Below are 26,938 nucleotides of genomic sequence, written 5' to 3' on the forward strand. Positions count from 1 at the left end.
GTCTCTTTGCCTTACCCCCGAAAATACAGCATACCTTAAAAGAGCCGAGCTGGCTGTAATCGCGGAAGGTTTAGCGATCGCCGTGGCGGAGATGATAGGTGCGGGAGATCAACATATAACCGGTTCCCCCGGGACAAGCTCTAACGAAACCGAAGGTTGCACTCTTCACCAACTGTCAGGGCCACTCTACCGCGCATCAATAAGCTTTCACGGGTACGTTTCTGCCGAACAGGAGTGATCATGTTTTCCGCAACCTCACTGCAAGATCACAATACCTGCGTCGGCTCAGCGTCAAGCTTGAGCGGCGTTGGGTTCCCGAGCAAACCGTTGAGGATAGGAACAAGTCGAAGGCATTGGACGCGCCGATGCAACAGCCCTGATCTGGGCGTTAATCGAATCTGGTTAGATGCAGACATTCGACTGAGTTGAAATGCAGTCGCCCAGTAGACTGAAGGGGCATTGCTGACGAAAAGATGACGATTTGTTCCTATCCTCAACGGTTTGCCCAGGTAGGCGAGCGAGCGGCTCCTTTAGCGGGTACTAACTTAAAGGTGTGCAGTAACTATGCGATAATGTGGTGCTTGAACTATGTAAGTTGTGGACTTGGTAGAGCTGGAAAGCGCTAAGAGGTGCGGCCCGGCAGCTTACAGTAACGTTGTTCACCAGCTTGGATTTTGGCTGGGGCTTGGCTGGGGCTTTGCTGGGGGCCATGAGGACGGAAACTTTCCACCAGGTACAAGCCAAAAGCAAGCTGCCTGCGGCAAGCTGTAACAAACTAAATACTGTGCTTTGGACGGAATCCGTACCCCAACCCCAACGCCAAGTCCTGTGCATGTGGGCAAAATCAAGGGGTTTGACAGGTGACATCACTCTACTATGTAGTCTAGAGGAAAAAGTGATCATTTGTTTGCATGTGGCGCCCCAAACTGGACACCCTCAACGTTTCTTACCGAAAGTTGAGACACCTCTGCCTGCCACGGCTTCAGTCTGCTCACACAGGATCGATTAATACCATGAATTGATCGTCTAATCTGAAGCCTCGGCCCTCACCATCCCTCCTCTCCGCTTGCGACTCCACGATATTATCGTGACTGAAGCCGAATTAGGAGGCAAAATGATATCCTTCATACACAAACGTGAGAAGCTGCTCCGGCCGCAACTACCTTGAGTGCAACATGCTTACAATCTTCTCAAGCCTTTGAGCTCCTAGCAGGAGTCATAGGGGCCTCCCCAGATGAACGTAAGTTTCCTTGTGTAGACAGCTGGCACATTGCAGAACCCGGGTACGGACAGCTAATTCCGCCGCACAAAACAGTCAAGCTCGTATTCTCATTCCTCGTCTCATACCCGCTTGCCGGTCTACTGAAGCGCGTACCAGATGCGCGCCCCGAATACAAGAATGGATTCATCATTGCGTAGGGACCCCCCTCCCTCCTGTTCCTATCTCCTCAAACACCACTCGGAACCCCGAAATCACTTGCTTCCGCAGCACTGACGCGGTCTCCTACAGATGTGCTCTCTTCTACCTTGTGGGACTGTTCGACCTCTGGGATGGCCTTCAGACCTTGATCATTGCTTCTGCTGGCACGTACACCCTTGCCTACTTCCTGCGCACGAGTCCGTATATGCCATGGATCGGCTTCGTCTTCCTCATGGGCCATATGGCTGTGAACCAGCTCTCGCGACAATTTGCGAACAACCCCGCCGCCGTCGATATCACCGGCGCACAAATGGTCCTGGTCATGAAGCTGTCGGCTTTCTGCTGGAACGTGGCCGATGGCACGTTGCCTGAAGACCAGCTTTCAGACTTCCAGAAGGACAAGAGGATCTTGAGGTTGCCCGGCCTGCTGGATTATGCCGGCTACGTCTTGTTCTTCCCCTCGCTCATGGGCGGCCCTTCTTTCGACTACAACGAATACAAGGGGTGGATTGATTGCACCATGTTCGACGTGCCTGCCTCTGTCGATCCCTCAAAGAAGCCCCCCACACGTAAGAAGAGGAAGATTCCTCGCAGCGCTACTCCGGCTATGTGGAAGCTTGCTGGAGGTCTCCTGTGGATCTTGGCATTCCTCAAGTTCAGCGCATGGTATGACTGGCACTTCATGCTCAAGAAAGATTTTGAGTCCTACTCCTTTGTGCACAAGGCCTTCTACCTTCATATGGTTGGCCTAACAGCCCGTTTGAAGTACTACGGTGTGTGGACTCTGGCTGAAGGCGCCTGTATTCTCGCTGGTCTGGGTTACAAGGGCATTGACCCGACGACGGGCAGAGTGAGCTGGGATCGCTTGCAGAACATCAACCCATGGGGCGTCGAGACGGCCCAGAACAGTCGTGCTTACCTCGAAAATTGGAACATGAACACCAACAAGTGGCTAAGATACTACATCTACCTACGCGTGACGCCGCGTGGTAAGAAGCCAGGTTTCCGTGCCAGTCTTGCTACTTTCAGCACAAGTGCATTTTGGCATGGATTCTATCCAGGCTACTATCTAGCCTTCGTGCTCGCAAGTTTCGTGCAGACCGCTGCCAAACGTACGTCTTGTATTCCTTCTTTCCGAAACTGTTTGGTGACCTTCAATGCTGATTCACACGAAAGATTTCCGTCGCAACATCCGCCCCTTCTTCCTCGACCCTGTCAACCAAACCCCTCTGCCTCGCAAGCGCTACTATGATATCTTGTCCTGGTTCGCAACGCAAGCGACTTTCTCTTTCGTCGTGGCGCCTTTTGTCATTCTCGAATTTGGCGACTCCATCGCTGTTTGGTCCCGCGTCTATTTCTATGGCATTGTCACGACATTTGCTAGTCTCGCTTTCTTCGCCTCGCCCGGTAAGAAATGGGTGAAGGCTCAGCACGAGAAGAGAAGTCGCGAGGCAGGCGTCAAGATGATCAGGAATCTGAGCACGGATAGCCTGAACGGCATGGCAGGACAGAATGAACCTCTTCTGGGTCTGAGCCAAGATCCGGGTGCTGATGCTCAGGACATGGCCAACGAAATCAAGGCTCAGATCGAAAGAGTCAAGGCCGAGCAGGCGAGGAGAAGGAGCAGAGGCCAGAGCTTGGGCGATGCTGCAAAAATAAAGTTACAAGAGAAGCCCAAGGCTGCCTAGAGGGGCGTCTTGTGTACCATATATTCTTGGAGCATTAAGCGATGATGGTCTCCTTCGTTGACCAGTCAAAATTGTCAGAGAACAGTGCCGGCAACGGATTCCACAGTTCCGTATTCAGCGGAAACACAGGGTACACGCCGCATGACCGCCCGTGCATTGCCCTTGCCGAGCATAGAGAGATGCGCAACGGGGATCCAACATATGGCATACTTGTAATATATGGTGCGTCACAGGCCACAGAGGCTACAGGAGTCCAGCCCAGATTGTGCCCAGCTGGCCTGGGATAACTCCACTTATAACTCAACAACCTCGGGCATATGCCTGTCATTAAAACAGGGTCTAGTACAGGTAGATACAACAACACAGAGTGGAACGCGGACAGTTCGCTTTTCGGGGAAGCTATTCACGTAATGTAATTGAACAACCGTTATCGCTCTTTCCAGACGCTGCTTCAAAGTTTTCATCGTGAAGATTCAATATCTAAGCGAGCTGCATCCATGTAGGGTCCGTCTACAGAGCGCCGATGTAACGAGCCCTCTGTAGCTACCCGGTTATCGTCTCCTTGGCAGCATGCAGCTAGGTCGGGCAAGGTAAAACATTTTAATTTTTGGAGAACCGTGAGAACAGGATTATAGGGGATTGGGTTAGAGCAATTCGTTATTCTTCAGCCCCCGGTAAGCCCCGCTGCATTGCCGAGACCTGCTGCATATATAGCCCGGTCGAGCCCTTCGTTCATGGTGATTGTGTTATCGGGAGTATAAAATAGAGCAACGGAGAGATGAATTCATAGGACAGAACTCACTTGCCGCTCCCCTCTACAGCCTACCGATCGAATAATACATCCGTCCCGCTTCAACGATAGACGTTCAGCATGGGCCAGGACGAAAAGAATGGCTACGAGTTGGCTGCCGTCGAATCAACGGGCTATGCTTCTCCTTCTCAGTCGCCTCGCACCGCAGATGGCTCTCAAGAGAACGATGTTGCATTTCTCCAGACGCGGACGCAGAGGATTTTCAATGAGAAGCAACTCTTTGCATTCTCCCTTGTCTATATGGGCACTTGGAGTGGTGTTCCTGCGTAAGAACTACCCATTGACTGTCTGAGACACGATCTAGCTGACTGAATCCCCGCAGGAACATGTACTATTCCATGTACAACGGCGGACCCGCGGCGTGGTTCGCAAGCTACGTCATTGTCGCCACGGGTGCGCTCTTGCAGTGTGCTGCGTTCGGCGAGATCGCGAGTATCCAGCCTATAGCCGGTGCCCAATACTATTGGACGTACGCATTCGCACCGCGCTCAAGCAAGCGGTTCCTGACCTGGCTCCAGGGCTGGATAACCTGGACAGCATATGTCGCCACGTTCGCAAGCTCCCTCAACTTCGGCACCTCCATCTTGGAGGGTCTGATCCAGCTCAACAACCCCGACTATGAAGTCGTGGGCTGGCGCACGACGGTCATCACCCTCTCGTCCCTGGCGCTGCTCACGTTGGTCAACCTGTACGCTTTCCGCATTGTGCCCTGGTTTGAAATGGTTGCCGGCGTCATCAACGTCCTCTTGTTCCTGGTCTTCATCATCGTGTTTCTTGTCATGGCGCCCAAGAACAGCGGAGACATCTTCACCATGTCGAACGTGTCTTCTGGCTGGGACAACTACTTCGTCGCCTCGCAGGTGGGCGCGCTATCAAATATTTGGCTATTCATCGGTAAGTCAAGACCAGCCGTTACTATCCAATCCAAGCCTCGAATTATACGCAAGAACTAATCACGCAACTTTCTTTTGGAATATTAGGTTTCGAGGCCATCATCCACATGGGCGAGGAGACCAAGAACGCCAAGACGATCGTGCCTCGGTCGCTCTTCTGGTCCATGGCGGCCAACGCGGCCCTGGGCTTCGTCATGCTCGTGGTGACGCTCTTCTGCATGCCGCCCGTGGACGAGATCCTGGACGCCGCGAGCCCCGTCGTGGCCCTCCTGCTGCACGTGACGGGCTCGACGCCCGCCACGACGGTGCTGGGCGCGTCGCAGTTCCTGCTGGCCTACTCGGCGACCATGGGCAACGTGGCCTCGGTGTCGCGGCTGACGTGGGCGTGGGCGCGCGACGGCGGCCTGCCACGGTACTTTGGGCACGTCGACGGCCGGCGCCGCATCCCGTTCCGCGCCGTCTGGCTGACCTCGGCCATCGTGGCGCTGCTGTCGCTGCTGAACCTCGGCAGCGCCACCTATGTCGCTCTGGGCGCCATCACCTCCCTGTCGTCCATGGCCATGTACCTGTCCTACGGCGTCGTGCTGGCCGTCGTGCTGCAGGCGCGCCTGGCGGGCCGGCTCCCGATCGGCCCCTGGAACTGGGGCCCCCGGAGGGGCGCGCTCATCAACGCCGGCGCCCTGGCGTACACGCTTTACGTCCTCGTCTGGTTCCCGTTCCCGCAGGACCTGCCCGTCGACGCGTCCAACATGAACTACTGCGGGCCCGTGCTCGGGGCGGTGCTGCTCTTTGCCGTGTCGTTTTGGTTTGTCCGGAGGAATCACTGGCAGGGGCCGAACCAGGCTGTGGTTGACCTTGTGCTTCGTGCCGAGGAATAAGGAAGGGCAGGATTAGATATTTGGTAGATATTTCAACCCACCAATCCGGAATGCCCAGTTTCGAGCGCTCGGACGTATCTATGACGTTGGGTCTAAAGTCGACTGACATGTTCGGTGTTAAAAAAATGAGAAGAAAAAGAACCTTGTATACGCTGACGTGTACCGTCATATCTCTCAGACACGGACAAATATGTCACAGATTGCACTTGGAAACACCAAGGAACATATAAGAATAATGATATTCATTACAACCATGGCTGGCGTGCTCTCTAGTACAGAGATATCGCTTGCACGTCTGGCAGGTCATTACGACTAATACCACAACATCCCCCTTCCCCCCCGACTCCTCGCACCCGTTTCCCAAGGCTAAATCCTATATAGATGCGAGTGCGTCTCTTGGACGTCAATAAAGAAAAATCATTAGATGCTTGCAGTCCTGCAGTCTGTCTCTCTGTCTGCCTGGCCTTTTCTAACAGCGCCCAAAACACCGGGTATCTATAATCGTCATGAATGCGTACAACTCCCTCGTTTTCTGCGCGGGCTACCCTGTGGTCTTTCCCCCATTAAGATCAGGGTGCAATAGCGCAAGTTCGTTGTGTCTATGCGAGTTGTTGAAGTGATAAAAATCTGGAAGCCGTATTGGCTTGTTGTCAAGGTAGCAATAAAGATGTAATTGCAAAGTAATATACAAGTCGAATGTGAATAGTTGTGTCGACGGACGTGGTTAAGCTTTTGTGAGTTGCATTGGCGACGCTGCCAAAAGCGGAAATGTAAATAGGAAATTCGATGCGATCCGGAGCTCTATAAGGTCGTTGAACCTCGTGCAGTCGTGATGTTATATGTAACAACCAATGAAACGGGCCCAGACGGGCCCAGACAGTGCCATTTGTCCCAACGGGGTTGGAACGAATAACGTGAGACGAGAGGCAGCAGGAATTTCATGACGTCTTCATGTTCTGCCAATAACCGACGATTGCCAGAGCAACGATGGCTCCAACGACAAGCAGTCCGACAACGCTCATGAGCCTGTTCACATTGCGCCACCATCGGGCGCTCTGGTACCGCTTGTTATCAGGGAATCGCATTTGCCGCGCGAGTGGTTCTGGCGTCTCAGGAATCCTGAACTGGGTTGTGCTGTGGTCTCGCTCAACCACGTCGAGCGTGACTCTAGGAGGCAGCGACAAAAAGGCCGCGATCATCCACGCGAAGGGAAAAATGAATCCTAAAGCAAATAGGACGACTTGTCTGTTGCGCGGCCCAAAGAATCCCGATTCCGCAGCAGTGGGGGGTCCTTGCCACATACCCGGGGTTCTTGCACGGAGATCCTCCTCCAGATGAGGAGACCAGAGACTACTAGTCATTTTTCTTATCTTGTTCTGCATGCCCGAGAAGCGCCTGACCTCGGTCGAAATCGGACGGTCTCCCGGGTGCACTTCACGCGGACGTCTCCGCTGATTATAGATATTCGGTGGGAATTGGTCGTCTATCGGCGACTCTGAGCGGCCGAAGGAGCTGGCGGGCCGGCTGTCGTCGCCATATGAACGGATGGATGGCGCTGCAAGCCACTTACGTTCGCCACTGCCATAGTAAATTCTGTATGTGTTAGCATTCAAAATCACGAGACAATTCGAAGGTGAATTCTTACTTGGCCCATTGCGGAAGAGTTGAGCCAGTCATGCTTCCATGGCGAGAACTGATCGAGGAACGTAAGCTGCCAGCTGAGGACTTGTTACTCAAGCGACCTGTAAGACGAGGTCGAGAACCCTTGTGATGCAAATTATACAGGTCTGCGAGACCGTCACCATCCTCGTCAATGTCCCGGACTGCTGGTGTTTGAGAAGGTTCTCTACCTCCACGCATCATATAGTCCCCGGATCTCGATCTGGAATGCGATCGAAGCGAGTCCCTTGATAGCTCTTCCATAACGTCTAGTGATGATCCTATACTCAGCATCTGCCGACTGTGTCTGCTACTGCCTCCAAAGCTCATACTACTGCGGTCCAGCCCAGGAGACGATAGTTGGCGCGAGCCTCTGTCGCTGTTCTCGTCCTCGGACATGACTGTCGAGAGTTGAGAGCTCCACACATGTGGTTGAGTTTCCATGCGTGATCTTGGGGGTGCAAGATTGGGCTGAGGTTCCCATGAAGTTTGCGGTTGTGGCTGTTGTAGCTGTTGTGGCTGTTGCAAGGACGACGAAGCTGATGGTGTTCTTGCCAGGAGAACAACATTCGGTGTACTCCCAGTGAAAGACGACGCAGCAGCGTCGCTTATTATACTTGAAATCGAGGAAAAAGAATTCGCACGACGAAGTGTGTCCCGTGATTTCTGACCGTAATACCCAAATGCATCAGATGCTGTCCTTCTCCTAGCCGTATTCAATGGAGGTACAATCAAGCTCTCCTGTGAGTACTTGTCCCGGAGTATTAAACTGTCGTCTGAATACTGAGGTCTTGCTCTTTGAACTGTAGGTGGAAGCGATGATGACGTTGCAGGCGAAGAACCAGGATGGACCACGAAGTTCTTACTTCCAGGCGTATCCAGCAGTCCCTGGGGAGGGGGCGACGAGAAGAAGGGTGGAGAGGACGATTCCCCGATGACGCGATAATTAGAGTCGCTCGATGATGGAGGTTCAGGTAAGCCCTCTGAGTCGGTTTCTGGCGGTGAACTCTGGGCTAGGACTTGGACATTGGTGTTCTCGTCGAGCGTCGACTCAGTCAGTTCAGAAGTCTCCGAATTGAAAGACTGTTTTGCTGCCAAGGGTGTGGGTTGCGGAATCGGTGACGAAGGTACCTCCTGTAACGGGGAGAGTAGTGACGGGCCAGGGTTCGTGTTCGTGTTTGCAATTACTTCTTTGTCTTTGCCTTTATCTGTGGGATCAGGTGTGCTCGCTACCTTCCGAACACCACCTACCATACGATAGTTCCAGGGCGAGGCAGATTGATCTTCTGCTTTGATTGTCGATGTTGAGACCGGAGAAATAGGTGTATAAGGCGAGACACCACGCTCGGGTAGCGAGCTCAATGCGGAGCTGGGCCGGTCGTCATCGAATGCATCAAATGAAAATCCGTCATGCGACGTGAGCGTCGAGTAATTCGACACCGGAGGGGAGCTAATCCTCGAACTCGAACGATGGGAATCTCGAGCGTTTGTCGGCCTCAACACGATCGAGAAAGTCTTCCTGTCAGGATTCAATGCAATATGATTACTGCGTCTTGACTTGGGGGTTGGTGAGGTAGGCCCTTCGTCATGCTGAGCATCTGCAGGTGCATTGAAGTTGCTCATATTGCTTCCATATGAGAACCTGTTAAGACCAGGGGTTGGTGTGGAGGGTCCAACACCAGACGATTCGGGGCCAAGTTTCGTGCCTGAAACGCCTCTTCCCTTGGCCCTTGCCGCAAATGATCTGGCAGAAGAGGTAGGCGATGACAACGCGGAGCCAGGCTGTGTTGCATGAAACTCATTTTCTGAGTGGTGAGAGGTTTTTCTCTCAGTCGGACTGGAAATTGATGGATCCTCGGTGCCATGATAATTGTCACGGCGCCCGTGTTCCGTGGTTGCTCCATGGGAGGCCCCTGCTGCCTCCCCATCGCTGCTGAGTCGCGGTGGAGAATACGGAACAAGTCGAATACCGCTGGCGAGTTTGTTCTTCTCCGATGTCGACCTCTCGTGTAGTGGTGTCCTAGGGAAGGATCGGGATGACGATGATGAAGAAGATTTCGTGGAGGACATCCTCCTCGTCGGGCCCGGCCCGGGAGCTTAGCTAAGCTGTCACAATGGTAAATATTCACAACCAATGACTACCATAACGTCACAAATATGCCCATAACGACCGTCCTAGGGATCCGGGGTTCCAGGTATCTGGGGGTCATCAAAGGTTTGTAGAATGGCCTGCTGTTTCTTCAACCAAATCCAGAAATGCTGTGTAACTTTGTCTTCAGTGCGCTTGCTACTGCAGCGGGTCTCCAGGGCCGTCAAGTATAAAGCCAGGCGTGATCTCATACAAAAAAGAAGCAAAAGAAGGAAAAGGAAGACAAAGACAGATATTGAGGTCTGGGTAGCTAGGCGATTATAGCTATATCATACAAGGGAGGGACAAGGTTTGGTGGTTAGGACCGCATAACCAGATATAGATGCCGCCGTAATTAAGAGGAAAATAGTGTCTGAATGAGCGTGAAGTAGAGCATAGACAAGGCGAAGGGTTGGATAAAAACGAATGTAAGGCCCCTTTGTCATGTACCACACTCCACACAAAGGCGTAACAACGGTAAGGAGTGTAAGGACAGCAGAAACGAGGCCGCAGAGAGAGTGTGGGAGGATGTTAGCTCTTGAATTACCGACGAGCTACGAGTCAATATCCATTGGCCAGGAACCAGAGCGACGGCGCCTGTCAAGCTATGCGACCTAACGGAGCAGGGTTGTATCGAGCAGGCTCATAGATGAACTAAAAGCGAGCATGGAGCTCTGGGAAGTCCAACCACTAGTGAGGAATGAAAACCACCGTCTGCTGGTGAGCAGGGGGGGGGGGGGAACTGAACAGGATCTGGGCCTTTGGATTTGGCAACTGTATTTCTCACTTGTGCTTCAGTGTTTTGACGCGCGAGTGTTACTGCCCGTAACATTTGACATCCTTTTGGCTGCATTAGAAGCTCAATAGCGATGCGCGGTGTCCCACTAAGGTCAACGCTGTCCGTTTCTAAGAGGTCCAATTGGGACGAAATCCACTGGGAGCGCGTTGCGGCTGCAGTTCTCCTGCAGGCTTGCTGTACGTTGAAATGAGGATCAGAGGACTTGATAGGGGATGATCTGACGCGCGACGACCCGAACTCCTGCAGTAGTCGTGGGAGGGAAGGCAGAGCCAGCCGAAGCCATTCGACCCTAATGGCCGTTAGCTGGTGCTTTTGTCTCACAAGGCGCCTAGGTTTGTCCATAGTATAGCCTCTCAAACCTCGAAGGTATTCTCATTAGAACTGCTGTCCTGTGCTACGCCTGTGCTCTATCCCCATGACAATCCTGCCAGTTCTTACAGGCGTCTGTAATTGCTCTGTACAAATAGGCACTTTCTCCATCTGAGATACCCGGTCATGACCGTGACGAGCGAGGGGACTGCGCAGTGATAGCGGTGAAAAACCTGGCTTTCCAGGGTGATTAAGACACAGAGGGAATGGTGCAGTTCGGTTACTCGGTCCACCGCGGCCCCTTCGCGAGCAGGCGAACCTTGGAACTGGACGGGTTCGTCCAATGGCCCATTCTTTAGCAACGCTGGCGATTTGCTCACTTTTTTTTTTAATCTTAAAATCACAGCTGCTAGCCCAACGCGAAAGGTCCTTGGCTCGGCTACAGAGGCTGTGCTGGCTGTGCTGCACGACGCGTCCCAGCCGTCAGTATCGTGTTAATGCTGCTTTTTATTGCCAATTATGCAGGATAAATCGACAAGCCATGTCATAGATCGCTGGACTATGCAACCTTCAGTGGATACCTGAGTGGAATGGCGAGGTCGATCTGGAGAACACACCCGAGATCTCTGTTGTTAGGTTGTTAGAGTTTAGAAAACTATAAATATTGTCATTGGAATTCATGAGCCGATTGGATATGCAAGCTTTGGTTTCAATCGCTAAGTGATTGTCCATAGTGGAACGAATTGAGGCCTTTTCTGGTCTCACGGCATTGAAAAAGGTACATGAAAAAAAACAAAGCTCCACACATTATGTACTGCCAGTCTGAGCGCCAGTGTCATGGTACTATGGTACCTGTGTGTTGGGAGCCATATTTAGTGACGCAGCCTGCGATTAATGATAGTTTAGTGCTTTCCATGATGATTGCTTTTTGCCCAATGCATTGAGCTCTGATACTCGTGCTTTGATACAGCGCCTGTCTTGTCTTGACACAGTGAAACGGCCAGAAAGGCGGCTCGCGCTTATGCTGACCCTTTCGCCAGGCCACCCTGCGCTTGCGGCTAATGCAGACCATGCAACTTTCCAACGAGATCACAGATGTTGATGCACTAAATAATGCTCTGTTGAGGTCTGTCCAGGTGATCCATCACGTAACATAGAGAATCGTTCATACCAATCAATTTTCCTAATTGTCCCAAAACTGTGTTTCATGATTCAGCGTCACCGATCATCGTCGGGTGCTCGGGCGCTAGAACCTACCCACGCCTCATCCACCCCCTCCACCCACAGACGCGGGCATCCCGGAACATTGAACACTACCAGACTGTCGGAACCTTGTTCCTGGAGCATCCAATATCAAAAATCGACACGAGGCTATCCCTCTCATTTTTGTGAGACTCAGCAAATACAGACCCAACCTCACGGGCCAGCTCATGAGATTGCGGTCTAAAACAGGATCCCATCCATTCATCACAATGCCGTCTATTGCGGGCTTTCTGTCGCGCTACTTTAACCACGAGAAACGTTAGTCGCTTGTCATTGATGCATTTGAGTTTGTTGACGCTGCTGACGTGAACTAGCTAAACCGCCACCAATTACAACCGGCACGGCATCCATCCTACTTGTAAGTTATGCTCCCGTACCGGCAAAGCCGTGGGCAATTTATTGAAGTGTGACAGGTGATCTACACGCTGGTCTATGTCATCCCGTTCTACCTGTCATCCAGAACCAGGCCATCCAGGACTCTTTCACGAGATGCCCCATCCGTGATACGGGCACGCATAACATCGGTGACCCTCACCTGCATGTTCTGCTCCATATGCACGTTCTTGGTCCTCACTTCTCAAGGCCATGCAACAAGGCCTGATGCGGTCCATTCAATGGGCTACTGGCCCCTGGGCCTGGCGGAGACGGGGAAGACCCTCTTCTTGACAGCCATCCTCTTCGCCGGCCCGTTGTACGAGACGTTTGTTGTTCATGGAGTGTGGCGTGAATGGTTAAGCCTAAGGCCTGTTACCGAGTTGTTCAGTGAGTGGACTATGTGGCGGAACATAATTGCCGTGAGTTCAATGTACCCGTCGCATCATGTTTCTTACATGCTCTAACACGGCCGACTGTAGGGCCCTTTTACTGAAGAGTTGCTCTTCCGCTCCGCTTCCGTACCGCTCATGCTGCTGGCCCAGACTTCGGTAACAAAGATCATCTTTCTGACACCTGTAATCTTCGGCCTGGCGCACTTGCACCACTTCTACGAGTTTAGGGTTTCGCATCCACATGTACCCGTGTCGGCATCGTTGCTTCGCTCGCTCTTACAGCTAACTTACACATCGCTGTTCGGTGCCTATGCCACGTTCCTTTTTCTCCGCACTGGAAGCCTGCTGGCGATCTTCGTGGTTCATGCCTTCTGCAACTGCATGGGCCTTCCGCGCTTCTGGGGCCGTGTAGAGCCGATCAACGAGAATGGAGAACCAGAAGTCAAGGCGTCGATCGCATGGTCTGTAGTATATTACGCCCTGCTCTTCGTGGGCGCATTCCTCTGGTGGAAGAACCTAGGGGCTCTGACTGAGAGCATAAACGAGCTTGTACCTGTCAAGATCTAATTTTGGGCAGTCGCGCAGATCTGCGACGACGAAGATCTACGCATGGAAATTTCAGGAATTGGTTAGTTGATAACACGGATATTGTAATTCATAACAATTAATTAATGGCCTTTTGCGAAACCTGCTTGTCTACACACGGGCCTTGGGCTGGCCTGCGTTGACCGCACCGTCAAGAGGCTACGGAGTAGTCAGGACAACACCTAGGAAACATTTCAAAGTGCTTTGCTGAGATGGACTGCTCGGTCGTCCCGGCCCCAATTGCTGACTTATATGGTCAGTGTTTGGTATGTGCGCTGATGAACAGCCACCTTACGGTATGTCGATCCTTAATCTGCGCGGTGGGGTGCAAATCGTACTGGGACTGTGCGGAGTCATTCCCGGAAGATACGATGACATGGATTGGCTGAGTGTTTTCGTATATGGCTCCGGCAAGGCTGTAAAATACCATTCTTATGGACTAGTATTTCATCTACACCTCACAAGTACACAGACTTCCGAACCAAACCCACAGGACGCTGGCAATGCCTCTATCTGAAAGCCATTTCCTGCTGGATTATTATGCCTAATTCGAGGACATAGCTTGCGATACCACGTAGCATGTAATCTGAAGTATGAAATTTTAGTAGGAGGTATATGGCCACGCGCTAATACACGACCGACTTTTGATTTGACCGGCGTCGGTTGACGCAGCATGGACATAATAAGGCTAGCAGATGTGTGAAATCAGGCCGGAATATGGTCAAAAGCGTGCTAATAGGCTGTCGAAGCTCGGCAGTGTGGACTTCGTTCTCTGTAAAGATGAGTAGACTGCATGAAGATGCATGACGAGTATATACAACCCGGAAACATCGTAGGCACCCGGCTTGTCCGGCTCCTCGCTTCCCAACACCAATTATCGTGGAATATCGTTGCCTAGGATGGATCTACCATCACAACAGTACAATCCGGTTTCAGTACCTGATCTGTATGACTGGCGGGATCGCATTCGATCACTCGAATAATGAAGTCACAGCCTCCTTAGATGCCAATGAACTATGAGCAAACAACTTGCGCGAACACAGCGTAGAATCTCTACCACTATGTGATGCGGGACTAGACTTCGGATATGGTATCGCAAGTTGGTCTCCGAAACGTTGTATCGCTCTCATGAGTGCAGCTATGTACCAAATCTTATTATCATGGATGTTAGGCGGAAGATTGCCGCCCCGGGTGCAATCATGTTTGGCAAAAGAAAAGAAAGCGTTACTAGCATTATCTCACTTTCCGGACCTGTGCCTGGCCTTCAGACACAAACTAATGGACGTCGACGGATGCCTACTGGTGAAGGGTAGAGAATTATTGATGTATTCTACGCTGGCGCGTCAAGAGTGAAAAGAAAAAGAAAAAGAAACCACAGAGTTGGTTGCGAAATTTCTACCGACCTCTCGTGGAATGAAGCGAAGTGATATCTGGTGGAATAGAAAGACGCCCTTGAGCATACGAAAACTGGATAGCGCAACGACTCTAGTTTTCATCGGTGCCAGGGTCTCTGAGCTTGACGATATATCACAGTCAACAAGGAGAGGCTGTCTTTGAACCGTTTCAGGACTTTTTAGAAGACCGTTTCCGTACCACGGACTGTATTTGTCCCTAGTCGGCCCTTCCACAGTGATCATGAAATAAAATTTGGTCACATTATATCATTGATTCAGCACATCATGAAATGCTACCCAACCCTTGCATAATAGGCGCATGTACAGTCAAACCTGAGACCGTTGAGGACTAGAATTGGGTTTGTCGCACACATGTGCCGGGTCTGCCATGGCCACATCTATGGTCTTGAGATGGACGAAGATCGAATAATCTTCCGCTGGAAGGTGTTTGAATAATTCTCCTTCATCTCTTGCTAATCCCAAAAGGTTCATGGCCGAGAGTACCGGTTGTTAGAATGATGTACTTTTAATAAAATTCCAGAGGAGGATAAGTGAGGGTTACATCTGACTATCATTAGTAGCGGAAGTGAGAAGAAGTATCGTGATCTTGGAACAAAGTAAGGTTTTTTCGAGATCATTCGGCACTTGGAGTACGGAATGCTAACACGTGAAACTAATCCTAACGTTCCGTAACGCTATATTTATGTGAAAACTATCGGTGTAGGGAAGAATTTAGCAGTGTGAATTGGTCACCTAACCAGCACTACTGTAGAGGTTTCCCTCTCAAAGCGAGCGTAGCATGAGTGGTAAATTTGCTCTATACCTCACGTTTGATGGCAATAGTTATTTCTCCGACGGCTCCCTGTTGATCATGTCGTTGCAAGCTATTCGGCCTTACCTTCCTATTAGCTTCAGCTATTCCATCTGGATATATCGCCTACCTACTACAAATCGCAACATCTGCGAGCAAACTTTGGTGCAACACAATGGCGACTCTCTCCGTTCAGCCATAATTTTACAGGAATTTAATTTATTGTGATCCATTATCCTTTTCCGCTATGTATTATGCTTCACCACAACAAAAGGATACAAAGCCAGAGGTGTTCGAAAGCGGGTACAAGACGCCGCCAGATTACTAGGAAGCCAGTTCACACAGTTCCGCCACCTCTCCACCACCATCGACAACCTCCAAGGCATGTCCACTACAGAATACTACGTGGCGCTGTAGGTAGGGATTCAGGGCATCTTCGCCTAGGAATGGCGAGTCCAGAAGTCCGCCCACATCGACATGCTCGAGGGCCAGGTCGGCACCAACCTGTCCGCCACGGCTGAGTCCGAGTCCCGCAGCAAAGCTATGCCAGGCCACCATCGACACGGGCACCAGCGTGTCGTTCGTATTGGTCGCGTTCATAAGGAGGCACTGGCCCTCGGTCAAGCTAGTGAAACTCCCCAGGGCCATGTACATCAGGGGGTTCGGCGGCGCCAGGGAGCGCATCACACACTGCACTCAGGTGAGGGTGCGGCGGGGCGGCCTCTCGGGCCGGATGACTAGATAATGGGCTTCGGAGAGCGGTGCTCGTGGCCTGCACCATCATGATTCTTGTGTCAAGATCGAGTTACGCTGCAAGACGAAGATACTAGAATTGTTGCGAGAATTGTTGCGAGAATGCAAAGGCTCCGTTATGCCTGGTGGCTTGAAGGGATTTAGTTGGAGGTTGTTGATTTGTCTCCTGAAGACCTGCGCTCCTTCCAAATCTCAGTCCGGGGATATTTAGCTGAGACACAAAGATTCCGGGAGAAGATCACGTACGACAATGGTCGTCAAGTCGACATGATAATAATCAACCAGTGGATAATACGTGGACGCACATTCAATCAGGTCGCCATACCATAGGGATCACACAAAACAACCCACCTTATTCTTGATCATGAAATCATCTCATGAATTTTGAACCATTACTGGATCAATATTGAGCCTTGACTACCTTGTTGTCGCTACCAAGTTGTTTTGTGAATGTATTTATTTCGTACTAGCTGCCACGGGTGCGCGAACGTTTGCGTCCGCTATCTCGCAACATCCTTCGAATGAGGATGTATCAATGCTGTAGATATGTACTCAGAACTCAGCATGACCAGTTTATCTTTCGCATCCAGAAAATGATCATGGCATTCTGAATGATATAAAACACTAATCACACCACACAACTGGTATACACGTCTTCTCCCCCATCTACTGTTACTCTTACAGTATTAGTTCCGTACTATACACTTGGATGTCTTATCTTTACATTCCGGCTAACCCAACGACGTCTCGTACCATTCTCATGGTCTCAGCCGCATTATCTCTTGCCTTCTGCGCACCTTCGAGTTGAATTTGCTCAACCCATCGTCCACCACTTCGGTCCAGGATCTCTTCATACCTAACCCTGACGCCCTCGAGCTCCTTCACGATTGCATCACCGACGCGTTTCTTTAGATCGCCCAAGCCCAGGTTCTCACAGTCGGCAGCCAGAGCCGCAGGTGTCCGGCCCTCTGGATCACACTGCGACCAGAGTTCCAGAAGATTTGCTACACCAGGTCGGCTTACTGGGTTGTAGGATACAATGTTCTCCGAGTCAGTCACGGCGCCCTTGATGCGAGATCTAATCTCATCTGGCGATGCAGTAATGAGGATCCGCGAGCGGTGGTTAGGTGCTGATTTAGACATCTTGTTATTGGGATTTTGCAGGGACATGACCCGAGGCGTCTCGGCTATAGGTTTGTTAGCCGGACGGTGAATGATTGAGATGATGTGGAGATGTGGAGAGAGAGAGAGAGAAACGTACTCGTGATAGTTTCCGGCGCGATCAAGTTGCCCCCTGGATACGTAGCATTGAAATTAGTCGCACATTCTCTTGCAAATTCGAGATGTTGTCGTTGGTCATCCCCCACCGGCACATGCGTCGCGCGGTGGATGAGGATATCCGCAGCTTGTAACACCGGATACGAAAAAAGGCCCAACTTGAGGTTGTGGCCGATAGTCTCATCGTCAAGGGACATGCGGTTGTCTTTCATGGTAAGTTTGCTCTACCAACAGGATCAGCATTCGTATTCACATACTGCATCATTGAGCCCATACAAGCCCTGGTAGATAATGCGTCCGCGCGCCGCCGACGTACCTTCCATTGCGTCATCCTCCCGAGGTAGCCAAAACTCGCTGTACAGCTCAAGATCCACATCAACTCTGCATGCGCCGGTACAGCACTTTGATAGAACATGGTGCATTTCTTTGGATCCAGGCCAATTGCCATAAGTGACGCCAGCATCTCCCTACTCCGCTGTCTCAGAAGTGGTGCGTCCTGCGGCATGGTGATGGCGTGCAAATCAACGATGGAGAAGTAGAGCTGATCTTCAGGGCCAGCAGCATCCTGTAGCCGCTTCCATTGCCGCATGGCGCCCAAGTAATTCCCAAGATGCGGCACGCCGGTGGGCTGGATGCCCGAAAAGATTGTCGCAAATTGCGGCTCACCCTGTGTGGTAGTGCTAGCAGAGGTAGTGCTTGAGTGGAAGCGTCGTTGGCTTCGACCCTGAGCGGCGTCCCTAAGCAGTACGCTCAGATGCCTTGAGGCCGTACTTGGCCTGCAGCGCACGCATTTCGGGAGACTCATTGGAGTTCCTCAAGGTTGATTGAGTTATGTAACAGAACAGCAAAACTGTGACCAGGAGGCAGATTTGAACGAAAGTTTACCACAAGAACTACGGGTTCCTGAGAAAGATTAGCAATTATTCCTCGAAGAATTTATCAGAGATGCAAGTACTCATGAGTATATCAGATTGCGGGCCCTTCACGTTGGTCCAATTCTTTAGACTACGATGATGCACGGCAAACAAGATGTCTTGGCAGGCATCGAAATTGACAGAAGCACGGACCAATCAAACGACACGGAATGGATTTCAGGGGGTCAGCGTTCAAGCTTCTGAGATGCTCGACCTCATATCCCAAAACATCACATCAAGGCTCATAAATACTCATAGAAACAAGTTGAGACTAGATGTATAAAACTACATCATCTGAAGACGAAGACGTAGACGCCGTAAGCTTTAAAGCCATAGAATATGTGCTTAGCGACTCGGTTACCGTGGGAAAAGAAGCCCCCATGATATGTCCTCTTTATTTTACATCTAAGTACAGTCTTTATACATTTGAGCGAGATACATAGTGGTCTCAGTACGGCTTGACCTGCTGCTTGTTGAACTGGTTCTTGAATCTCTCACTCTCCAACAACTCCTGGACCTTCTTCACTGTACCCTCAATCTTGTCACGTCCCAAATGGGCTGCCATCTTGGATTCGACAAGCTCTTGCATCGACTTCGCGTCCTTTTCCAACTCACCAGCGACATCTGTACCGCATTAGCATAAACTCTTGTTTCACTTCCAGCCTCCTGTAAAAGCACTTACCAAGCTTGCTAAACTCCCAGACGTTGGCCTTCATACCAATTCCGTAGTACGCGTGCTTTTGCAAGAAGGCCAACCAGATCTGTACTGTCTCAGGGTGACCGTCACGGATTTGGATTAGTCTTCGCCTGGTGATACGCTCGAAGTTCTCCTGACTCTTCTTGAAGATGAAATGCGACCTTGGTACTGTCCAGCGCTCGGTGATCTTGGGCAAGGGAACGGGACCAAACGCGGGCAGCCCCAGATAGTAGGCGGACCGCAAAGCGAAGTCGCAGAAGAACTCGAGGTTGGGGATGCTGTATGATCGTAGTTGTAGATCGCAGGCGGGCACACCGTATGTCTCCTGCCTTCGGAGAGGCTGTAGGTAGAGAGCTTGGACGGAACGAGGTAGACGGACGGGGTCTTGATCGGTTTCGCCCTTGATGTAGTTGATCTCAGACCTGGGGAGGTGTAAGCAGAGCGCGGGAAGAGTTGGAATGGGAGAAGACGAGGAGGTCTTACTGCATGACTAGAGAAGGGGGAAGGTCGCTGTCGCCGGGCATTGTCTTAGGCGCATTCTGCGAAGACAGCTTTGCGCTGCATGAAATTAGCCTGGTATGCTAAGCCAACAGGTGCTGGCATGAATGAAACGAACATATCCGCCCTCGTCCGGGTGGCCGCAATGGTGCCAGCAAAGGCATTTCGGGGTTGCTGAGCCTACGCCAAGTTAGCAGGAAAGAGGCGTCATGTGATTTGATGCGCAGCTCACCAATGGCCTCGCAAAAGTCTGTATTATCCGTGATCTCGTCATTGTGCAGTTGTTTGTGACTCTAGACGTCCCCTAGAATTCAAGTGTCAATCCCCAGGCTCAACCCTCAAGAAGTCCAAGCCAGGGCCGAATTTGAGTCGAGTCGCGCTACGAGACAAATTAGACGCCAAACGAACGAAAAGAAGGCGGCTCGCGCTTAAAGTGGCCTTATCTTATCACTTGCTCGCCTTGAGTGCATAACTCAGAACTTAGTGCTAAGTTATGTATTATGTGTAATCCGTGCATATGTACCCGACATCAAGAGCTGCCTGTAGCTTACCCCCCCACCTTTCCCCACATTCAAGTCGTGCCTCCCCCCCCCCCAATACGAACGGGCTCGGGAGTCTTTCACCCCTCCAAAAGACAACATTAAACATCACCCATCGCTTCCATTAAGTGCTTTGAATATATTCATTGCTACTGTGGTTCAACAGCTCGTGGAGCCCCCCACAGATCAAGATGGATGTGGCAATGAAGTCGTGGGGTAAGCAACACCCGCCATTCACACCGTATTTACACCTGATTCGGCACTTGTTGACCTATTGCCGCCGCCATGTGCATCTGTCTATCGCTCATGAGAGCCGAGCCGATGCCCAACACATCACATTCTACTGCATTGTATTACACCCCCACTAAGAAACACTGCTGACCCTCTCTTCCTCAGAGCTCGACAACGACGTCAAGTTGGTCGACCCCACCCGCGATGCTCTCTATCGCTATGACAAGGCTGCCCAAAAGAAAATCGACAACGCAAAACCCTGGCGCCAGAACCCCAACCACTTCAAGCATGTACGCATCAGCGCCGTCGCACTCATCAAGATGGTCATGCACGCCCGCTCCGGCGGCGAGATCGAAGTCATGGGCCTCATGCAAGGCTATGTCTCCGAAGACACATTCATCGTGACCGACGCCTTCGGCCTGCCCGTAGAAGGAACCGAGACCAGAGTCAACGCCCAGGACGATGCGAACGAGTACATGATCGAGTACCTACGGCTGAGCAGAGAGCAAGGTTCCCGGGAAGAGAACGTCGTCGGTTGGTATCACAGTCACCCCGGCTATGGATGCTGGCTATCCGGTATCGATGTCAGCACGCAGGAGCTGCAGCAGAAGTTCCAGGAGCCGTTCTGTGCCGTCGTCATTGACCCCGATCGAACAATCAGTGCAGGAAAGGTGGAAATCGGTGCCTTCAGAACATATCCAGAAGGTTACAAGGCAGACGGCTCAGCCAACGCAAACAAGGACGGTTCCGCAGCTGGTGGCCGTTCAGTACCCCTGGCCAAGGCAGCAGACTTTGGCGCTCATGCCGACAAATATTACAGCCTCGAGGTCTCCCACTACAAGTCAACACTCGATACGTCTCTGCTAGAGCTGCTGTGGAACAAGTACTGGGTCCAGACGCTTTCACAATCACCATTGTTCTCCAATCGCGATTATGGCAAGAAGCAAATGCTGGATCTTGGCAGCAAAATCCGCGAGGCCACGACGATGCTTGGCCGGCACAGTAGGGGCGGCGGTCAGATGTTTGTTAATAACAAGACGGTCGACAATGAGCTCGAGAAGCTCGTGCGAGATAGCCAGGCGGTCGTGGGCAAGGAGACACAGGGTCTAGCAGCGACTGACGTCAAGGCGAAGCTCTTCAATGGCTTAGGCAATGCCGGAGCCGTTCCGCCCGTCGCTACTCCCGCACAGCCCGCGCAGAATGCTTAGCCTACAACCGTGGTTTTAGGTCAACATTCGGGACGAGGCGGGAAAAGAAAGCCTTCCTGGTAGACGCCTTGCATAGAAGTAAGGCATGCAACATTGTTATGAGATACGAAGCATTAGACGGCGTTTTGAGAAATGGGGATCCCCAAAATTTGATCCCTTATTCATTGGCCAGATTCGAACTGGACTGGATTGGCTCTATGTATGTATGTATGTATACAGTATGGTACAGCGAGTCTAGAAGTACACCAAATGATGCACTTGAACATCATCAACCATGTCCCCATCTGCTACTAAACCGTGCCTTTGTCGGCGACCTTGAACTTCCTCGCAGCCTCACCAGCTATGCCCACACGTTTCAGCACCTCATCCCGCCCCAGCAGCAACATACTCTGCACCATCGCCGGCCCCGGCTGACCCGCAAACAACACCCACCGCAGAAGCTGGTGACCCCAGCGCTTCGCACCGTTTGGTGATGCGGCATCGCCATCATCAACGGCACGGGGCTGTGCGTAGATCTGGTTACATAGGGCATTGATCCTCTCCTCCAGCGCAAAGCCAGACGACGACGAGCTCCACGCCTCCTCGGGGATCTGTTCCGTGAGGACCATGTCGAACATGCTGACCAGCGCGCGCGGCGAGACGGCCGTCTCCGCACCATCGAGGACCTGGTCCCTGTCTGGCTTCGTGGTGGCGGTAGCCGAGGAGGGCAGGAGGTGCAGGGAGGAGAAGGAGGAGAGTGACGACGAGAGCGCGCCGGAGAGCAGGTCGGCGGGCGTTTGCCAGATCAGGTAGCGGTTTCGCAGGACGAATTTGGACACGTCGCCGTCGAAGGCCTTCCTGTCGAGCGCGAATAAGGACAGGAGGTGGGAGTGCGCTGTTGTCGTGGCGAGATCGAGGTCACCGCCTGCGCCCGGGGAGGCTCGGAGGGCGGGCACGAGCGTCCCGGGTCTGGTGTCCTCCGAGGAGTGGATGTTGGCGACGGTCTCTTTTATGGATGGGAGATAGAGTCTCTCGAACTCGGGCTCGGTGAGTGAGGCGAGGTGCCGGGCTGTGTGTTTGGTCTGGATGAAGGGGAGCTTGTTTGAGATCTTGATGTTGCCCTTCGTGAAGCGCAAGTGGAACTAGCAGATCGACATTAGCATGAACTACAGACGCGTTGAGGGCCAAAAGAGACAGATGTGACTTACTTTCTTGATCATTTCTTCCAGGTCCATAATCTCGCTCGTACCCTTCTCGCCGCGTCCAGGGCTCCATCCCAGCAGAACAGCGTAGTTCAGCAGAGCGACGGGCAGGATTCCCTTGTCCCTGTACGACGAGATGTCGATGTCGCCGGAGCGTTTACTCAGCTTTTGACCGGCGCTGTTGCATAGTAAGCCTACGTGGGCAAATATCGGGGCTGTCCACTGGAACGCGTCGTAGAGCATGGCATGTCTAGGCGTTGACACCAGCCATTCCTGTCTCAGGGGTCAGCATTTCCCCAGACTATACTGAAAGGGTTAGGATAACTCACAGCCCCTCTAACAACATGGGTGACTCCCATGGCATGGTCGTCGATGATGTTTGCGAAGTGGTAGGTAGGGAAACCATCCCTTTTGATGATGATAAAGTCGTCTTCCTTCTCGGGCTTGCTATATCTCCCATAGACAAGATCCCGTACCTCCGGCTTACCGATGCTCCTGAATCGAATGCAGTGCGGTTCGCCGTTGGCGGCGCGGCGGTCAGATTCAGATGTCGAGACGTGGGTGCATTTGCCATTATAATTGCCCTGACCACTGCCGTTGGGGCTAGTCTCCATATTGTACCGCTTGAGGGCTTCTAGGTCCTCGGGAGTGCAGAAACAACGGTAGGCCTGGCCAGAGGCAAGAAGATCATTGGCGTGTTCATGGTACAGGTCCAGCCTTTCGGACTACTTGAGATCAGTGTTTGTCATGTGGGCTTGAAAGTGTTGGCGGGAGTACCTGTTTGTATGGTCCGTAGGGACCCCCTACATCGGGTCCTGCCTCGTGTCTTAGTTTCCATGGTCAACCTGCGCATATCGAGACAAACAAACCTTCGTCCCAATTAAGGCCGGCCCATTTTAGGTCCTCATACAGCCTTGGCTCAGCATCTCGCACAAGTCGTGACTTTGAGATAGTGTTAGCGTCCAGCCCAAGTCATCTCAGGGGCACACGAATAGGTCCACCTCTCACCTGATCGGTATCCTCGAGCCTGAGAAGAAACTGGCCGCCGGTAGCCTTTGCCAGCAGATAGTTGTACAAAGCCGTCCTCAGAGAGCCCAAGTGCAGGTATCCAGTCGGCGAGGGAGCAAAACGCGTCCTGGCGGGTGTTTCTGGCAGCAGGCTGTCTTTTGCTGCTGCTGCATCAACCGGCTGGTCGAGATGCGCAGGCCGACCTTTGAACGCATATCGGCGCTTGAAGACTCGCGCCGGATGCACCCAGACTTGCCCGCGCAAAGGCCCGGGGAGCTGGAAAAGAGTCCTCATGGCCTCCAATTTCCCATTACTTATATCAATACAAAAAAGGAAGCAGCGCAAAACGGTCTAATAAAAGTTCAAATCGTGTTCCGAGTTGAATGGCCCGGAAGAAGAAAAGTCGAGGAATTGCATATCTAATCGGGCATGCTATTTGCAAGGATTTGCTCCTAACAAGACTGTATGAACTAAACCGTCTGGCTTCCTGAAGTTTGCAGATTTGCGACACTGCTAATTGGACAGCCCTACGAGGTCAACAATGCGTAAGAATCTTAAAATGTGGCAAGTCACATGCGGTGATTATTATAGTGCCCCGGCTTTTCATGAAGGGCCTTCTGAAAATTCAATGAGCTACAGTTTGCCAATGTTGCCTTCAGACCAATTTCCCTGGTGAAGTGTCACTGTAAGTACCATTTCAAGGCAAAGCTATCGGGTTCACGATATCTCTGTCTTGACGTCTGAATACCACACCGTGGACAATGTGGAATGTTGTTGAAGTAACAGAAAGAGCAGAGTGGCATGGGATTGTTTATACAGAACCTACTTTATTCAGTCCTTGATGATTATCTCGCCATCTCGTGTTGCCACATTCGGGCGACTGCGTGAAGTCCTACTCTACCGGTAGTTTGCTGCTTGCCCCGCTACCCCGGTAGCAAACTAATTCTGGAGACGGATACTATCAACGGCTTGAGGGTACTTTGGGGTTCGTTGAAATGTTGGCTTGACGGTCAGCCGCGTGGCATTTGATTTCTCGAGCTTTCTCGTAAGACAAAAATTGCAAAAGTAGTTGTCTTACATACCTAGGTCTAGTCTAGCTGAGCGGAGTTAACGGGGGGGACCCTGAAAACCCGAAATCTGAACTCTGAAATCGGAAATCTGAAATCCAGCAGTTGCCCGCCTTGTTACATAGGCAAGGTTGAACTGGCAGCAGCGTCAGAGTGCCCCGCTATTTTGTTGGAAATTCTTTGGAAGTGCCGTCCCAACCAACACCGCAGATTCTGCGCTCAAACTCCCTTTCCTTTTCTCAAGTTTGGGTGAATCTGCGGTCGCATTACAATACATCGATACGTGACGCTATACCGGTCGATACATCATAAAAAGCCGCCAAGATGGACGGATCAGGCCAGGAAGACATCGAACTTTACGGTGAGTTTGCACTTATCGATAGGCCCCAAACTGTAACGCTTGCTGATAAATTTCAGAGTTGCTCGGCGTTGAGAAGAGCGCAACGCCCGACGAGATCAAGAAGGCTTACCGGAAAGTGAGTACTGCCTTTGGAGTCAACGTTTGCTTGATTAGACCTTATTAACACCATTTCTGTAGCTCGCCCTCAAGCACCATCCCGACAAAGTTGCCGAAGACCAACGTGAAGAGTCCGAAGTCAAGTTCAAGGCCGTTACACAAGCCTACGAAATCCTGCGCGATGAGGAGAAGCGCGAGATGTACGACCACCACGGCATGGCCGCTTTCGACCCGAGCAGAGGTGGTGGTATGGGCGGCCCCGAGGTCGATATCAACGACATCCTGGCACAAATGTTCGGCATGGGAATGGGTGGCGGACCTGGCGGACCAGGCGGCCGGCCGAGAGGTCCCATGAAGGGACCTGACGATGAAAACGCGTACCGTATCTCCCTCGAAGATCTCTACAAGGGCAAGACTGTCAAGTTCGCCGCCGACAAGCAAATTGTTTGCGGTACCTGCAAGGGTTCAGGAGCCAAGGAGAAGGTCAAGCCCGAGACCTGCCAACGCTGCAAGGGTCACGGCAAGGTCGAAGCCTTCCGACAAGTCGGTCCTGGTATGGTGGCTAGAGAGGCTGCTGTCTGTGACAGATGTGAGGGCTCTGGCACAAACATCAAGGAAAAGGACCGATGCAAGAAGTGCAAGGGCAAACGCACCATCAAGGAGAGAAAGCCGCTTGAGATCTACATCCCGCGTGGTTCCTTGCAAGGTGACCGCATTGTGCTAGAAGGCGAAGCAGACCAGCATCCGGACATGCGGCCTGGTGATATCGTCTTCGTTCTGGAGGAGGAACCCCATGATGTCTTCAACAGGATTGGCGCCGATTTGTCAGCAGATCTTGATATCACGCTTGCAGAGGCTCTGGGTGGTTTCTCGCGGGTTGTCTTGGCACACTTGGACGGTCGCGGTATCAAGATCTCGCACCCCCGAGGCAAGATCCTGCGACCAGGTCAGGTGCTGAAGGTAGAGGGTGAAGGTATGCCGCACAAGCGAGGTGAGGCGAAGGGTGACCTGTACCTCATGGTCAAGATCAACTTCCCAGAAGATGGATGGTTGAAGGACGAGAGCCAATACGATGCTCTCTCGAAAATTTTGCCCGGCCCACCCGAGCCCATCAAGGCGGAAGAGGAGGATGAGGTGGAGTACGATGATGATGCGGACATTGAAGAGGTAAAGCTTGTTCAACCCCAGTTATTCTCATCCTGAATGTTCTAACAACTATGCAGATGGGCGCTCAGTCAGGAGACCCCCGATACCAGAACGAGTGGGCTGATGATGAAGACGAGGCTGGCGGTGCCCAATGCGCCCAGCAGTAATGAGTGATGAGACATGAAAATAAGCCCGGTCATAGAAGTGCGCTTTGGCGTTGTGGTCATGATTGAATGGGAGTTAATGCACATAGACTAATTTGATGCAGAGGAACATCTCCCCGAAGTCGTAGTTGCATCCCTTTGAATATCTGGATCAAATCCCGTTGAGACACAAATAAATTGAAGAGTAGACATTGCGGTGAGAAAAGTCCCAAAGATGGTCATGGTTTTGACGAAGGGCGCCGAAATATCACAAGACTTGTAGTATTCCTTAGTAGACGAGACATGGTTGACTATTCTGATATATATGGCTGGATTACGTTGAAGTCGCTCTCTTTTCTTTTCTCTTTCTTTTTCTTTTCTTTCTTTTCCGAAATTGAATTCGAGAAGCGAAG

At 51.8% G+C, this 26,938-nt stretch overlaps 10 protein-coding genes across 10 annotated transcripts; 5 read left to right on the forward strand and 5 right to left on the reverse strand.

The window, feature by feature from the left end:
- Positions 1-1,114: 1,114 nt before the first annotated feature.
- BKA67DRAFT_590304 (MBOAT family protein) lies at positions 1,115-3,108 on the forward strand (the record flags this gene model as incomplete). Its single annotated transcript, XM_046104575.1, has 5 exons — positions 1,115-1,136; positions 1,196-1,240; positions 1,316-1,415; positions 1,511-2,532; positions 2,597-3,108. 5 exons carry the CDS (start codon positions 1,115-1,117, stop codon positions 3,106-3,108), a joined length of 1,701 nt encoding a protein of 566 aa, XP_045965401.1.
- A 459-nt stretch (positions 3,109-3,567) lies between these two features.
- On the forward strand, positions 3,568-5,986 carry BKA67DRAFT_668208 (amino acid permease). Its single transcript, XM_046108633.1, has 3 exons — positions 3,568-4,185; positions 4,242-4,813; positions 4,900-5,986. The coding sequence occupies exons 1-3, from the start codon at positions 3,980-3,982 to the stop codon at positions 5,688-5,690; spliced, it is 1,569 nt and encodes a 522-aa protein (XP_045965402.1). The 5' UTR covers positions 3,568-3,979; the 3' UTR covers positions 5,691-5,986.
- A 642-nt stretch (positions 5,987-6,628) lies between these two features.
- Positions 6,629-9,419, reverse strand: BKA67DRAFT_531332 (uncharacterized protein; the record flags this gene model as incomplete). The annotated part of the gene is made up of 2 exons (XM_046099370.1): positions 6,629-7,283; positions 7,336-9,419. The coding sequence occupies 2 exons, from the start codon at positions 9,417-9,419 to the stop codon at positions 6,629-6,631; spliced, it is 2,739 nt and encodes a 912-aa protein (XP_045965403.1).
- Positions 9,420-11,541: 2,122 nt separating this feature from the next.
- Positions 11,542-13,306, forward strand: BKA67DRAFT_550691 (CaaX protease). Its single transcript, XM_046101678.1, has 4 exons — positions 11,542-12,106; positions 12,163-12,206; positions 12,262-12,642; positions 12,703-13,306. Exons 1-4 carry the CDS (start codon positions 12,016-12,018, stop codon positions 13,180-13,182), a joined length of 996 nt encoding a protein of 331 aa, XP_045965404.1. The 5' UTR covers positions 11,542-12,015; the 3' UTR covers positions 13,183-13,306.
- Positions 13,307-15,729: 2,423 nt separating this feature from the next.
- On the reverse strand, positions 15,730-16,089 carry BKA67DRAFT_531334 (uncharacterized protein; the record flags this gene model as incomplete). The annotated part of the gene is made up of 1 exon (XM_046099371.1): positions 15,730-16,089. The coding sequence occupies one exon, from the start codon at positions 16,087-16,089 to the stop codon at positions 15,730-15,732; it is 360 nt and encodes a 119-aa protein (XP_045965405.1).
- A 535-nt stretch (positions 16,090-16,624) lies between these two features.
- Positions 16,625-18,615, reverse strand: BKA67DRAFT_550694 (tryptophanyl-tRNA synthetase). Its single transcript, XM_046101679.1, has 3 exons — positions 17,753-18,615; positions 17,420-17,660; positions 16,625-17,345 (listed from the first exon to the last, which is right to left on the reverse strand). The coding sequence occupies exons 1-3, from the start codon at positions 18,239-18,241 to the stop codon at positions 16,879-16,881; spliced, it is 1,197 nt and encodes a 398-aa protein (XP_045965406.1). The 5' UTR covers positions 18,242-18,615; the 3' UTR covers positions 16,625-16,878.
- Positions 18,612-20,042, reverse strand: BKA67DRAFT_550699 (ribosomal protein S10p/S20e). Its single transcript, XM_046101680.1, has 4 exons — positions 19,778-20,042; positions 19,531-19,725; positions 19,033-19,469; positions 18,612-18,974 (listed from the first exon to the last, which is right to left on the reverse strand). Exons 2-4 carry the CDS (start codon positions 19,569-19,571, stop codon positions 18,799-18,801), a joined length of 654 nt encoding a protein of 217 aa, XP_045965407.1. The 5' UTR covers positions 19,572-19,725; positions 19,778-20,042; the 3' UTR covers positions 18,612-18,798.
- A 233-nt stretch (positions 20,043-20,275) lies between these two features.
- On the forward strand, positions 20,276-21,523 carry BKA67DRAFT_590307 (COP9 signalosome complex subunit 5; the record flags this gene model as incomplete). Its single annotated transcript, XM_046104576.1, has 2 exons — positions 20,276-20,300; positions 20,481-21,523. The coding sequence occupies 2 exons, from the start codon at positions 20,276-20,278 to the stop codon at positions 21,521-21,523; spliced, it is 1,068 nt and encodes a 355-aa protein (XP_045965408.1).
- A 145-nt stretch (positions 21,524-21,668) lies between these two features.
- Positions 21,669-24,199, reverse strand: BKA67DRAFT_80929 (uncharacterized protein). The gene is made up of 6 exons (XM_046109448.1): positions 23,713-24,199; positions 23,574-23,646; positions 23,482-23,519; positions 23,034-23,429; positions 22,711-22,977; positions 21,669-22,644 (listed from the first exon to the last, which is right to left on the reverse strand). The coding sequence occupies exons 1-6, from the start codon at positions 24,004-24,006 to the stop codon at positions 21,814-21,816; spliced, it is 1,899 nt and encodes a 632-aa protein (XP_045965409.1). The 5' UTR covers positions 24,007-24,199; the 3' UTR covers positions 21,669-21,813.
- A 996-nt stretch (positions 24,200-25,195) lies between these two features.
- On the forward strand, positions 25,196-26,439 carry BKA67DRAFT_511427 (uncharacterized protein; the record flags this gene model as incomplete). The annotated part of the gene is made up of 2 exons (XM_046097402.1): positions 25,196-25,255; positions 25,318-26,439. Coding segments are annotated over 2 exons (1,182 nt in total), but the record flags the coding sequence as incomplete, so codon positions are not given.
- Between the last annotated feature and the right edge of the window lie 499 nt (positions 26,440-26,938).

The sequence above is a fragment of the Truncatella angustata genome (assembly GCF_020726525.1).
Source record: "Truncatella angustata strain MPI-SDFR-AT-0073 chromosome Unknown BKA67scaffold_1, whole genome shotgun sequence".
NCBI classification, from domain to species: Eukaryota; Fungi; Ascomycota; class Sordariomycetes; order Amphisphaeriales; family Sporocadaceae; genus Truncatella; species Truncatella angustata.

What these genes read in the sequence shown, in the direction of transcription:
- BKA67DRAFT_80929 (XM_046109448.1), bottom strand. Translation starts at nt 24,006, where the DNA reads ATGAGGACTCTTTTCCAGCTCCCCGGGCCTTTGCGCGGGCAAGTCTGG. An exon ending in CGGCCTTAATTGGGACGAAG is followed by an intron (nt 23,520 to 23,573) that starts GTTTGTTTGTCT and finishes GACACGAGGCAG; the next exon opens with GACCCGATGTAGGGGGTCCC. An exon ending in CCCATGTTGTTAGAGGGGCT is followed by an intron (nt 22,978 to 23,033) that starts GTGAGTTATCCT and finishes CCCCTGAGACAG; the next exon opens with GAATGGCTGGTGTCAACGCC.
- BKA67DRAFT_668208 (XM_046108633.1), top strand. Translation starts at nt 3,980, where the DNA reads ATGGGCCAGGACGAAAAGAATGGCTACGAGTTGGCTGCCGTCGAATCA. An exon ending in ACTTGGAGTGGTGTTCCTGC is followed by an intron (nt 4,186 to 4,241) that starts GTAAGAACTACC and finishes GAATCCCCGCAG; the next exon opens with GAACATGTACTATTCCATGT. An exon ending in AAATATTTGGCTATTCATCG is followed by an intron (nt 4,814 to 4,899) that starts GTAAGTCAAGAC and finishes TTGGAATATTAG; the next exon opens with GTTTCGAGGCCATCATCCAC.
- BKA67DRAFT_550699 (XM_046101680.1), bottom strand. Translation starts at nt 19,571, where the DNA reads ATGCCCGGCGACAGCGACCTTCCCCCTTCTCTAGTCATGCA. An exon ending in CCCCCTTCTCTAGTCATGCA is followed by an intron (nt 19,470 to 19,530) that starts GTAAGACCTCCT and finishes ACACCTCCCCAG; the next exon opens with GTCTGAGATCAACTACATCA. An exon ending in CTGGGAGTTTAGCAAGCTTG is followed by an intron (nt 18,975 to 19,032) that starts GTAAGTGCTTTT and finishes AATGCGGTACAG; the next exon opens with ATGTCGCTGGTGAGTTGGAA.
- BKA67DRAFT_550694 (XM_046101679.1), bottom strand. Translation starts at nt 18,241, where the DNA reads ATGAGTCTCCCGAAATGCGTGCGCTGCAGGCCAAGTACGGCCTCAAGG. An exon ending in GGAGGATGACGCAATGGAAG is followed by an intron (nt 17,661 to 17,752) that starts GTACGTCGGCGG and finishes TCCTGTTGGTAG; the next exon opens with AGCAAACTTACCATGAAAGA. An exon ending in CGCGCCGGAAACTATCACGA is followed by an intron (nt 17,346 to 17,419) that starts GTACGTTTCTCT and finishes ACAAACCTATAG; the next exon opens with CCGAGACGCCTCGGGTCATG.
- BKA67DRAFT_550691 (XM_046101678.1), top strand. Translation starts at nt 12,016, where the DNA reads ATGAGATTGCGGTCTAAAACAGGATCCCATCCATTCATCACAATGCCG. An exon ending in CTACTTTAACCACGAGAAAC is followed by an intron (nt 12,107 to 12,162) that starts GTTAGTCGCTTG and finishes GACGTGAACTAG; the next exon opens with CTAAACCGCCACCAATTACA. An exon ending in TGTGGCGGAACATAATTGCC is followed by an intron (nt 12,643 to 12,702) that starts GTGAGTTCAATG and finishes GGCCGACTGTAG; the next exon opens with GGCCCTTTTACTGAAGAGTT.